The sequence below is a fragment of the Cricetulus griseus genome (assembly GCF_003668045.3).
Source record: "Cricetulus griseus strain 17A/GY chromosome 1 unlocalized genomic scaffold, alternate assembly CriGri-PICRH-1.0 chr1_1, whole genome shotgun sequence".
Taxonomy (NCBI): Eukaryota; Metazoa; Chordata; class Mammalia; order Rodentia; family Cricetidae; genus Cricetulus; species Cricetulus griseus.
Genome location: NW_023276807.1, coordinates 212,489,515 through 212,502,065, shown reverse-complemented (window position 1 = coordinate 212,502,065; position 12,551 = coordinate 212,489,515). Strand labels below are relative to the sequence as shown.

Genomic DNA, 12,551 nt, shown 5'->3' with positions numbered 1-12,551 from the left:
AACCAATTCCTAAAATGGTTGCCTGTAACTTTACAAATCAAACTGCAGGCATTTCTCTTAATTTTTTTCTTCACTCTATCTACCCATAAACACAAACAATTTTTTTCATTTGTCACTTAATAGTGTGGTATCAATTTGCAAAACTCTTAAATAGGAGTCAGCAAACAACCACCTGCCTGCTTTGGTTTGCTGGACTACAGCAAAGCCCCACCCATTTATATACCACCTGTTGCTGCTTTTGTATTACAAACACCATTGCATGGATACTTGTGATAAAGACCATTTGATCTGCAAAACTGAAAATATCTGGGTCATGACTTGACAAAGCCCAAATTATTTAGAACTGCTGCAAATGAACTTACATTTATTTTAAGAAGCATCTTAGTATTTTCCACTTCAAAGAACCTACCCCATATCCAGTGGCTATGGGTCTGCTGACTGCTGTGCTTGGTATCTTAGCAGTTACCTTGGGGAGGAAAGGGGCATCGTCAGCAGTACTCAGATCAGGCTACACACTAGAAAATGCAGAGACTCAATGCTAAAACAATGTTGTATTTGGTGGTCCTCCCCAGAAAAGAGCACACCAATTGTTTGTCCATTGCCAAATGGTCTTACATGCAAATAACATTATATGGACTGAGTAGGTTATATTTAGGAATATATATATATGTATGTAAATATATATACATATATTCATTCAGTAACAATGAAAAAAAGAGCCCAGCACCCAACACACAAATACTGCATGATTCCACAGTGTGAGGCATCTAGTAGTCAAAGGTGTAGAAACAGAAATCTGAATAGTAGCTACTGAGTGTTGGGGAAGGAAAAGTTGGGGGTTATTTAATGGGCAGAAATTTTAAGTCTGCAAGAGGAGGCCATTCTGAAGCTGTGTCTCACAATAATGTAAATGTACTTAGCACTACTGGGTCGTACACCTAAACATGACGACAATGGTAAGTTTTATCACATGATTTCTACAATTTTATTTTTAGTTTGCTTACTGGAGGTCTTCTGCCATGACTGGTTCTCACTGCTTGCTGAAAACCTGTGTCATTCTCCAGCTCCTAAAATAAAAAGGCAAATTTAACATTCAAAATAAAGGTGACAAAATTTAAACTCTTTTGGTTCATATTCAAGACTCTTTATAATTCATCTTACCCCAAATAGAGACTCCTATCTTCAAATTCTATACCCCCCCCCAAAATCCTCAAATATCAAAGCTCCTTCTACCCCTCTGGAATCTTGGGGAAATACCTTTTTGCAAAAACCTCAGCCAAAGTAGAAGAATTACTTACACTGGTGGGTGCCTTTGACTACACACATCACAGGAAAGCCCTTGGTGTTTATGACTGAGAATTGTGTATGTGTACATATTCAGCATCATTTAAAATAACCAAAACCCCTAAAAGAGGGTGGGGTCATCACCTGGCTAACCGTCAAATATTTAGGGACACAGCTTCCCTCCTCCTTTCTCCATTGTAGTTGGAGGAATGAGATTCAAATCTTTCTCTTTCCCTCTCTCCTCTTTCCTTTCACTTTCTCTCCCCCTCAACCCTCCCTCTCCTTCTTTGCCTTTCCCCTTTCCCCTCCCTACCTCTTATATTCTGGGATCACACTACTGCTCCTTCCTAAGGAAGCTGCAGGATAGGAAGGGTCATATTCTGTCTTACCTGTGATTTGTCTCTCCTGCAGACACTTCCTCATCACGATGCCACTTACCACACTGATGGAAATATGGCTAAGTAATATTTATATTGCTAAGTATAGTAACTAAATATAATACTGACAAGCATGAATTGATATAACTGTCCAATCTTGGATATTCAGCTTCAAAACTGTGGCCTAAGCATTTTTGCTTTTCTACATGGTTCCCAGACTCAGGTATTTTGTTATAAAACATTTAAAAAATAAATATAGCCAATGCATATAAAATAGTCACTATAAATTTACTAGAAAAAAACCCATGAATAATGAAAACTGAATATCTTCATAACCAAGATATTAGACCAATAAACATTAAAACATGATTTTATCATGTATGTGATAAATATATATATCACATATATATATATATATCACAGAAATATATATGATTCATACTTATAACTTCATATCAAACTTACAAAATTAAATACATACACAACTCTTAGTCATAAAACCTGGGAACTTTTATGTGAATCTGAAGTCATAGGCAGCCACCACCATAACTAATACCTTTACTTTGGCAGATCTTTTGCAAAAAGATGTCTCTTAAGATCCCTAAACTAGTAGTAAAATCGGGGAACAAAGAAATTTAACTAGACCAAAAAGTTTTTTAAAAAATGGGCAATCAATTCTTCAACTGCAAATAATAAATACAACTCTTAACTTTTCTTTGTGCCTCAATTACCAACTTGCATATGAATATCTTAAGCAAATTTCAAATGACACTGAAATATTTCTCCTTTTTTTGTTTATGTTTTGGTTTTTTGAGAAGCTCTGGCTGTTCTGGAACTTGCTCTGTGGACCAGACTGGCCTCTAACTCACAGAGATCCTCCTGCCTCTGCCTCCCGAGTGCTGGGATTAGAGGTGTGCGCCACCACGGCTCAGCCTGAGATATTTCTTTCACAGTTATAGTTAGGATACAAGAAATCCAAGCATAAGACAAATGTCATTTTATTTCGCTGAGTAATTTGTTTATATGGCTCATATTATTGTTTCAAATTGAATCATGGAGATTTACTACGACAACTTGAGAGGGTAGAAAGTTTCTTATTCTTTAAAATGTAAACTTTTATGATTCATTAATTCTACTCTGTAATTCTATCCTGAGGGAGTTTAATCAAAATGCAGAAATTATTCATGCACAATTTTTTATTGTGTTATTTACAATAGCAGAAAACTTGGAGGAAGAAACCTGTGATAGAAATATGTTTAATCAACTGAGTGTTTTTAGTGTTATGTAGCTGTGAAAATCCTGTTCATCTACATATGTAGCATCATGACGTGATGTTCTAAGTGGGGGAAAAAGCAAACAAGACTGCCAATCCCAAATATGATAGGAGAAATTTGTATACATTTGTGGAAATAAAAGACAACACAACAAAATCCTTAACAGTAATTGCATCTTTTGTGTTGGGGAATGGGAATTTTTGAGACAGGGCTTCAAGATGTAGCCCAGGTTGGCTTTCAAATCATGATCTTCCTGCCTTAGCCTCCTAAGTGAACAAATTATAGGTGTGCACTGCCATATCTGGTTCACATATAGCTGTTTCTGAATGACATCAGCAATTTGTTTCCAGCATTGGGCACGGACTATTTGTTTTGGGTGGTTTTTGGAGCTTGAACTCAAGGTAGGTAAGCACGCTACCATTTTATTACTTTTATACTGGGAGAAAAAGGGAGAGTTCAATGTTTGTTCATTAAAACAAAACTAACTTTAAAAACTTTGACTCAAAAAATTTTAGCTGACACTGAATAATTTCATCTGCATACACGTGTGTTTATATACTGGGAGGGAAACAACTGCACATACTGAAGGACAAGAGAATACAACAAAATAGTAGGCTATAATAGTGTCTGTTGAGTGCTAAGGTTACAGGCATGTCCCACCACACCCACCTACCGTCCTCACTTTCTGTAATGACCAGTACCTCATAGGTTTATACCCTCCTATATTCCTTCTTGCTTCTTTTCTACAGACTGCAACTTTACTCCAAAAGTAAAAATTCCAGAAAGCCATATGAAAAATTTTAGGACAGAATGGGACTTTATAAAGTCCTACACACACTAGTATTTTATTCTTATACACTTGCAAATAAATTAACAACCACATCTTTCTTTTCTTTGTTTTTGAGACAGAGTGTCATTATGTAGTCCCTACAGGTATGGAACTTTTTTTTTTTAAGATTTTATTTATTTATTATGTATACAACATTCTGCTTCCATGTATATCTGCACACCAGAAGAGGGCACCAGATTTCCTAACGGATGGTTGTAAGCCATCATGTGGTTGCTGGGAATTGAATTCAGGACCTCTGGAAGAGCAGTCAGTGCTCTTAACCTCTGAGCCATCTCTCCAGCCCCAGGTCTGGAACTTTTTAAATAAACAAAACCAAAATTGATCTTAGGTATCTCCAGGTTATCCGTCCATATACTTCTGCCAATAGCTAGAGCTGAAGAATACAAATATATAGCTATCCTGGTTCAGCTACATGAGCTTTCTCACAGTCTTCCCTTCTGCAGCCACTGTCATTGATAAAAATTAGGTTCTTCATTAAGTACTTTCCAACTTTTTAATACTTTACTTAATCTGAAGCACATAAAAAGCAAAAGCCAATTAAACCCCAAGTCTTCATGAACTAGCTGAATTGGTTAACAAAAGACCAATGTAAAAAAAAAAGTTTTTTACCTCAGTATCATAGGCTGGATTGTAGTCATTAAAACCAGAATAAAGATCGTCCTCATCTGTTTCTGGTGCCAGGTGCACATTTTCCATCATTTGTACCTATTAAAAAAATCAGCAATATAAAAATGTTTCCAGTATAACAATTTATTTTTATGATGCTAGGAATTGAACCCAGAGCCTCATGCATGCTGAGCAAGCTATAAGCCACACCCAGGCTTATGATTCTTAGTTCAAACTATTTCCTAACGGATGGTTGTAAGCCATCATGTGGTTGCTGGGAATTGAACTCAGGACCTCTGGAAGAGCAGTCAGTGCTCTTAACCTCTGAGCCATCTCTCCAGCCCCAGGTCTGGAACTTTTTAAATAAACAAAACCAAAATTGATCTTAGGTTCATTCATATTTTATGAGATCTTTTTTTCCAAATTCCCCAAACTGTGAAAACACACATCTAATACCCTCATTTCACATGTGCTCCACATCTTCTGGGTAAGTGACAGGCAATGGGAGGGGCACAGCTGACTCACAGAGGTAGATATCAAGTACAGAAAAAATGTAATCATCAATTAAAATGTAAGGCAAAGACCATTACAGCTCTAGGATCAGTGCTAATTATAAAGACCAACAACACAAAAAGTCAGCAAGGACACAAGCAACCAGAATACCCATTCATCATTAGTGGAGCATACAATATTACAACTATGCAAAGAGGTCTGATGCTTCATAGTATTAACCTTTTATGACCTAGAAATTCTACTCCAAAGTATTTTTGTAACAGAAATGAAAACATATGTATAACAAAATATTCATGTAAAAATGTTTATAGCAATGCTATTCCTAACAGCCCCAAATGGTCAGACTGTGTGCCCTAAAACAGAATGGATGAGCAAAACATGGCATATTTCTGCAGTGGAGTACTAGTCACAGCTGAAAAATGCACAGCAACAAGTAACATGGAATTGACACTGTTCGGAAAGAAGCCTTACAGAAAACAACACTTTGGGAGTTGTTTTACTTCTGTAAAGTTCCAGAACAGGCAAAACCAATCCATAGTAGAAAACAGTCAGAACAATGGCTGCTTCTTGGGGCTAGGTGGTAGAGAGTTAATAAAAAGGGGCATGAGAGAATTTTCTGGAATGAAAAATGTTCTCTATCTTGACAGGGATTTGGGTGAAAACTTAGCAAAGGGGCTGGGTGTAATGACACGGTAGAGCATTTGTCCAGAAAATCCAGCAAATATGTTCTTAGTTCAGCTCTTATTTGTAAATTTTATGTCAAAAGAAAAAAATCTAAACAAATGTCCAAACATAAGCCACATGTGGTGTATTTAGGGGAAAGTTTAATGCCTATAATTTACTTTGAAAAGCACAAAAGAAGATATATTGAGAGAAAGAGAGACATGGATATATAATAAGAAAATGTAGAAAATGATGGGAGGCACTAGGTAACAAGCAGAGTCACTGTGAAAAAGCTGCACAGTTGGAAGTCGTCACAATAAATGCTGAGAAGGATGAAAAGTGGACAGAAAACCATGTCAATACAAAGTAGCCTTGAAGGAGAGCTGTGTGGTTACTGCACACGTACACTCTAACTGTACTAACTACACGAGCATCTGGAAAGAGCCCAAAATGTCCCTGAAATAAGTCAGTGTTTTAGGAAAACTGGGAGTGGTGGTGAGGGAGGTGGTCAAGAAATGTAGCACTGAACTGTAATATCCGTCTAACTTGTATCTTAGGTGTGCTGGTAAATTCCAAAGAAAATTCCTCTTACTCCTGTTGTTTGGCATAATACCAAGTTTATGTGGCTTCTCAACACTTTTTGAATACTAAAATACTGCTTTGGGGATTCATATACTATGAACCACCCCACCCCATTTTATATTGTATGTTTTCATTTTCTGCAGATTTCTCCTGTGCTAGGTTTTTGTTTCATCGGGATCTTTTTCCAGTGGAGCCTCCTCTGCTAGCTTAGGAATAGCTTGTTTCTTTTCAGTGAAAATCACCTGGATGTGGCAGGGTTGCTTAGGCATGGGCTAACCAGACCATGAACTCACAAGTTCAGCAGTGCACCCTGGGGGTTTAACCTGTGTATGTTCAATAACCAGAGAATCTATACTTACACCCTCCAGTTCAGAGGCCAGTAACATGGCTCAGCAGATAAAGATGCCTGCCACATAAGCATGGTGACCTGAGTTCCATCCCCAGAACACACATCAAGGTAAACAGAGGGAACAGACAAAGCTGTCCTCTGACCACCAGAGATGCACTTGGCATGTACTCACCCCTCATCCTCATCATACACACACAATAATAAACCAACCAATGGGGAACGTACTGTGTATGTTCATCTTATTGATTATTGAATAAAATACTGTTTGGCCAATGAGACACAAGTTAGGCAGGACTAGGAGTCAAAGAGGATTCTGGGAAATGTAGTAGAGAAATGGTGATCCAGGCAGGAAGTGACATAGCAAGGAGACTCATATTTAAGAAAGGAGAAAAAGGAAGTGGCCCCTTTCCTCTTCGCCTCCTCCAGCAGCAGGATGTGAGCCACCGGCAAGAGAGGGCACCAAGGAAAGGCATCCACTATAAGATAAATCTTATAAAATATATAGATTTATGATAATTAAGACTGAGCTAACAGATGAGGAATCCTAGTCATTGGCCAAGCAGCATTTGAACCTGTGGCGGTGGGGCTCGGGCGGCTTTTGGTGGAAAGATTTACCGTAACAACCATTCTTTGACATGTGAAGCAAAACTTCAAAACTTCAGCACTTGCTTCAGCACATCAGTATCAGGCCATGGTACTGATGTCAAATTCACTGTTGTGACTAGGCACACCTACCACTCCACCTTTATATCCCTAGAGTGGTGCAAACGGCTTTTTTACACTAACATCTTTCAAATACTTGGTGGCTTTTTTTTTTAAATATGCCTACCTTTGATGACCTGGACAGCTTCACAAGTGTTTTTGTTTGTTTGTTTGTTTGTTTGTTTGTTTGTTTTGTTGTGTTGTTTGGGGGCCAAGGGTGGTGGTTGTTTTCTGTTTGTTTTGTTCTTTTTTGAGACATAACCCTGGCTGGCCTGAAACTAATTATATACACCAGGGTGCCTCAAAAGATCTGCCTGATTCTACCTCCCAACTGCTTGGATTAAAGACATGTGCCACCAAGCCCAATAGAACAATCAGATTTAAACTTGGTTTGCATAGTTGTATAGCATTTTCTGGGTCAATGTAATAGTGAACCATGTTCACTGTTTACTTCAGCTTTCCTAAAAGATCAAGACTGTTTCCTCTAAACTGCCCTGAAAGGCATGGTGGCAATCTAAGGAAGATGATGCTGAAGGCTCAGAAGTTCAAGGCCAGTCTCAGCTACATAGCAAGTTAGAAGCTAGCTTATATCTCAGTAAGTAAAGTGTATCATTCATTGGGTTTCAGTATATTCAAAGGGTGTACAGCCGTCACTGCTATCTAACTCCAGAACATTTTATTCATCCTATAAAAACAAAATCCTGAGGCTCTTCAGCAATTATTCCCCATTCCTCCTTTGCCCAGACCCTGAAAGCCACTAAACAATTGCCTGCCTTTATGGATGAGCCAATTCCAGACATTTCACGTGCATGAAACCATACAGTATGTAGCAGTTATGTCTAGATTCTTTTATTTAGCATGTTTTCAGGGTTCAGGATACAGTTTCACTATACTGCATTCTTTTTCATGGCTCAGTAATAAATTTACAGCATTTGGCTTCTCTATTCATTAGTTAATGAACAATGGGTTGGCTCTACTTTTGAGCTTTTATGAATAACCCTGTGATGAATGTTTACATACAAGTTTTTGCATGAATGCACTTTCTTTTTAAGTTTATGTGTCTGTGTTGGGAACTGGCCAACATGGGTGCTGGAAACTGAACTCAGGTCCTATGGGAAGGCATCAAGTGCTTGTAACTACAGAGCCATCATCTCTCAGCCCTTGCTGAATGCATGCCCAATTCTACTGGGTATATACCTAGGTTTGGAATTGCTGGGTCACACAGGAACTCTGTGTTAGCTTCTGGAATAGCTGCCGATTTTCTGAGCAGAGTGATAAAATATTACAACATCCTAATCAATGCCACTTGGGATGTTAATCATTCCCTTTTCCATTGTATACACACTGTATAGGCTACCTGCCCATTAGTCACGTAGCAGCTATCTCAGTTATCAGGTTAACTGTTGTGGTGTTACAGTTCTTGTTATTTTCTTTATCATTGGTCCGAAAGCACAAGAACAGAGCTATTGGCAAGTCAAACATGCCGAAGAAAAGGCAGGAAGTATTTTCTTCTATTTTTGGTTGTGAGCCTAGCCTTTAAAAGCTGAGCCATCTCTTCAGCCCAGGAAGTATTTTCTTTAAGTACTGAAATACTTTATTAAAGAAGTGTGAACACAGAACAGCAAAAAAAAAAAAAAAATTAGAGAAACAGAATATATATTACTTTCATCACAGTATGTTATTATAATTTATATTTTATTATTACTGTTAATCTCTTACAGTGACTAATTTATAATTTAAATTTTATCATAGGCATATATGTATATGAAAAAACTAAAAACAGCAAGGCCTGGCATGGTGGCCCACACCTTTGATCCCAGCATTCAGAAGGTAAAGGCAGATGGATCTCTGTGAATTCAAGGCCAGCCTGGTCTACAGATTGAGTTCCAGGACAGCCAGGGCTGTTATACAGGGTACATTGTCCTGAAAAAAAAAAAGTGCTTGAAGAGTTCAGTGTGATATGTGGGGTCTTTGACTACATCCCCTACAGATAAGAGGGAAATACTGTGCTAAACCAGTGGCTCTCAAACCTGAGCATGCATCAGAAGCTTAAAAGTTGTTCATTTCAGACAGCTGCTCCCCAGCCATCTATGCTTCCAATTCAAGAAATCTTGAGTGAAGGAGATCCTTTGATCTCTCAAAATGTAAATTTATTTATTTATTTATTTTTAGGGTGGGGGATTGTTTCTGACATAGGGTCTTATGTAGCCTACACTGGTCTTGAACTCATTACATAGCCAAGTCTGGCCTTGAACTCCTGCTTCTACCTCCCAAGAGCTGGGGTGACAGATATGAGTTATTCCATCCAGCCAGAACATGAATTTCTTTGTGTGGGTATGGTTGCTCCTGCATGTGTGTGTACACACAAGCATGTGTGTGCCTGTGGTGGCAAGAGGTCACCCTAGGGTGTCATCCTGTTCAGGCACTGCCTACCCTTGTTTTTGGAGACAAGATCTCTCACTGGGACATGGAGCTCATATTTAGCTAGTCTAGCTGACCAGTGAGCAGCACAAATCCTCTTGTCTTCACTCTTCCAAAGCTGAGATTATAAGCACACACCAGCCACTACACAACAGGTTCTCATCCTTTTGCAGCAAGCACTTTACCCACTGAGCCATCTCTCAAGCCCTAGATTCCAAACAAGTTCCCAAGTGGTGCTGATGCTGTTGGCCCAGGGACCATACTTTCAGAATCACATGCTGAAGAACTTTCTGCTTACAAACTCTTTTGATGTCAATTTAGTTTATCTGTAAGTCTCTGAAAAGATCAGCTTTTAGAACGAGACTTTTCTTCTGGTCACAAGCAGATTTAATACACACACACACACACACACACACACACACACACACACCCACCCACCCACCCACCCCTGGGAAACATCACAGATAGCTGAACAGACCAATAGTGGAAGATTTAAAGATGTGGAAGACTAGAAAAGATTTAAGTTAATTAATTACTCTTTACTAACAATCATGAGTGGCTAATGAATAGTACAACTCAGGGTTTCTAAATTCTCCATGGTCTTTCAAAAATAACGTGGTATACTGTCATCTCAATATTGCCAGTGAAACCATTTTACATGGGAAGTTCTTTCTTTTTATTTACTTCTACTGTGATAGACAGTCCACAGTCAAAGTGTCTATGGTGGTTTCGCTAAAGCGCATAACCAGAGTAGAAAATAAAAAGTCTATAAAAAGGGAAAGTAGTGCTGGGGTGGTGGCTAACCAGCACTTGGGAGGCAGAGGCAGGCGGATCTCTGTGAGTTCGAGGCCAGCCTGGTCTACAGGATAGGTCCACAGGAGTGCCAGGAAAGCCAGGGCTGTTACAAGGAGAAACCCTGTCTCAAAAAACAAAACAAAATAACAACAACAAAGTGAAATTTTATGATTAGAAAAAAATCTTGGAAAAACAGTACTCAGCCATCTATATCTTTGCATCTTGGATTCAACCAACTGCAAATTGAAAATATTTGGGAGAAAGATTTATCTTTACTAAACACACACTTTATCTCCCCCCCCCCTTTTCTCTATTCCCTGAACAATTCGGCTTAACCATTATTTATGCATCAATGAATAGTCTAAGATGACGAAGTGGGAAAACGGTTTAGATACAATGCAAATACCATAACACCTTATATTCGTGAATGAGCACCTGGGAAGTTTGGTATCTCGGGAAAGTGGGTGTCTAGAACCAACCCTTAGGGGATATGTTTTTATCTTTGTGAGACTGTGCTTTATGCATTCTTTTCTGTACTTGTGCTTTCAGTCCTGATTACTAGGCAATTTCAAAGTTGACCGGATGCAAGTATTAGCAATACTCGCTGGGAAACTCTCAAAGTTTCACGGGTGCTGTGGCATCGCCAAGCCGCGTCACTTTGGCCCGGAGCGCTAACAAAGTGATGGCTACGGGAAGCGCATTCGCCGGAGCGGGGCTGGGCGCCCCAGCCCGCCTCCCTCGCGACCCCGCCGGTCGCTCACGCACCCGGCAGGCAGCAGGGCAGCAGGGCGGGCGGCCGCGAGGGCCGGGCCCTTCTCCTACCTCGCGCCGAGGGGAGCGGGCTGACCACGAGTGGGCACGGGGAAGACGCGACGCCTGAGCCTCCGCAGTCCAGAGCTGGACGCCCAGCCGTTGCCAGGCGCGAATCCAAGGAAGCCGCTCCCACAGTCCTCCGCGCCGCCTAGGCGAGGCCGGAAGCTCGGGACCGGAAGTGCAGGGTTGCCGGGAACTGCGGACTGCAGAGTGGGACGAGCGATTGCGGTTACCGAGCATGCTGTACCGATGTCTGGGAATTGCCACGTGAGCCGGGGTGATCACAGAAGGAAACCAAAGTCGTGTGGACCCCGAGGCACCCATCCCGAGAGCTGGCAAGCAGGGCGTGATGCCCGGGTGAATGAAATGTGTCCCGGAGCCACCATACACGACGTGGAAGGCTGTTTTCTGCGCCACATTACGTAGAAATTGTATTCATCACACGATAAATTGCCGGATGAGCCTATCGAGGTTCTTCCTAAATAAACTGAATCTGAAAAACTAAAGTAAAGGTAATGAGATAATGAGGCACACCTGTGATCCCATCACTTGGGAGGTGGCACCTGGACGATCGGGAATACAGGGCCAGCAGGGTGACACAAGACCCTGTCCTAACAGCAAAATAATGTTTCCCTCCGGAACAAAAGCTGGACATGTTGACTTGAAGTCCACTATAAAAGACCGAGGTTTCCTAAGCTTGAATTGCTCGGTTGTGTCAGGAAGTAATTGCATGTGTAGCATCCACCTTACCCGCCCACAGGACACTGGGAGGTTGGTTGTAGGGGACAAATTATTAGGTTGGTCAGGCTCCGGCTACGTGGTTTGCTTTGAAGATTAAAGCTCTTTGTCTCTGATCCAGGTGTTTTGCACCAGCATTCAGAAGACAACAGTGTTAAACTAATGTGTTAGCTTGCTAGTGGGATAAATCCTACAGTTATTGACAGCATCTGGCTACCGTGCTTCACTCAGAGCAAATAGTAAGTACTTGTTAAGGTAATTTGTGAACACCATAGAGCCCCCCCCTTTTTTTTTCAAGTTACTGCACTTTGATACAGAAAGAAAAAAAATAGAGTCACTGAATCTTTTTGTTTTTTTGAGACAGGGTTTCTCTGTGTATCCCTGGCTGTCCTGGAACTCGCTCTGTAGGCCAGGGTGGCCTCGAACGCACAGAGATTCACCTGCCTCTGCCTTCTGAGTGCTGGGATTAAAGGTGTGTGCCCCTAACCTCCAGCACTGAATCTTTTTTTTAATGACTGCACACCAGGGTGCCCAGACCTTGTCTGAGAAGAAGATATTATTATGTTTTGTTAAAATAAAAGTTC

General features: G+C 40.4%; 2 protein-coding genes across 8 annotated transcripts in view; one reads left to right on the top strand and one right to left on the bottom strand.

Moving 5' to 3' along the window:
• Positions 1-11,392, bottom strand: part of Ift88 (intraflagellar transport 88) — a 95,645-nt gene extending 84,253 nt beyond the window's left edge. For 3 of the 4 annotated variants that reach the window (XM_027390475.2, XM_035452302.1, XM_027390476.2), the window contains exons 1-4: positions 11,239-11,368; positions 4,395-4,490; positions 1,005-1,067; positions 410-466 (exon numbers count right to left, since the gene is read on the bottom strand). In XM_027390475.2, the coding sequence (XP_027246276.1) occupies positions 410-466; positions 1,005-1,067; positions 4,395-4,484 (210 nt within the window). In that variant the 5' untranslated portion in view covers positions 4,485-4,490; positions 11,239-11,368. Of the gene's footprint in view, positions 1-409; positions 467-1,004; positions 1,068-4,394; positions 4,491-11,238 lie in introns of all 4 variants that reach the window. The other variant, XM_027390474.2, reaches the window with a different exon arrangement.
• A 10-nt stretch (positions 11,393-11,402) lies between these two features.
• The window catches only part of Cryl1 (crystallin lambda 1), a 145,147-nt gene continuing 143,998 nt past the window's right edge, over positions 11,403-12,551 (top strand). For all 4 annotated transcript variants that reach the window (XM_027390481.2, XM_027390480.2, XM_027390479.2 and 1 more), the window contains exons 1-2: positions 11,403-11,741; positions 12,089-12,206. The gene's annotated coding sequence lies outside the window, so the exon portion shown is untranslated. The remainder of the gene's footprint in view (positions 11,742-12,088; positions 12,207-12,551) is intronic.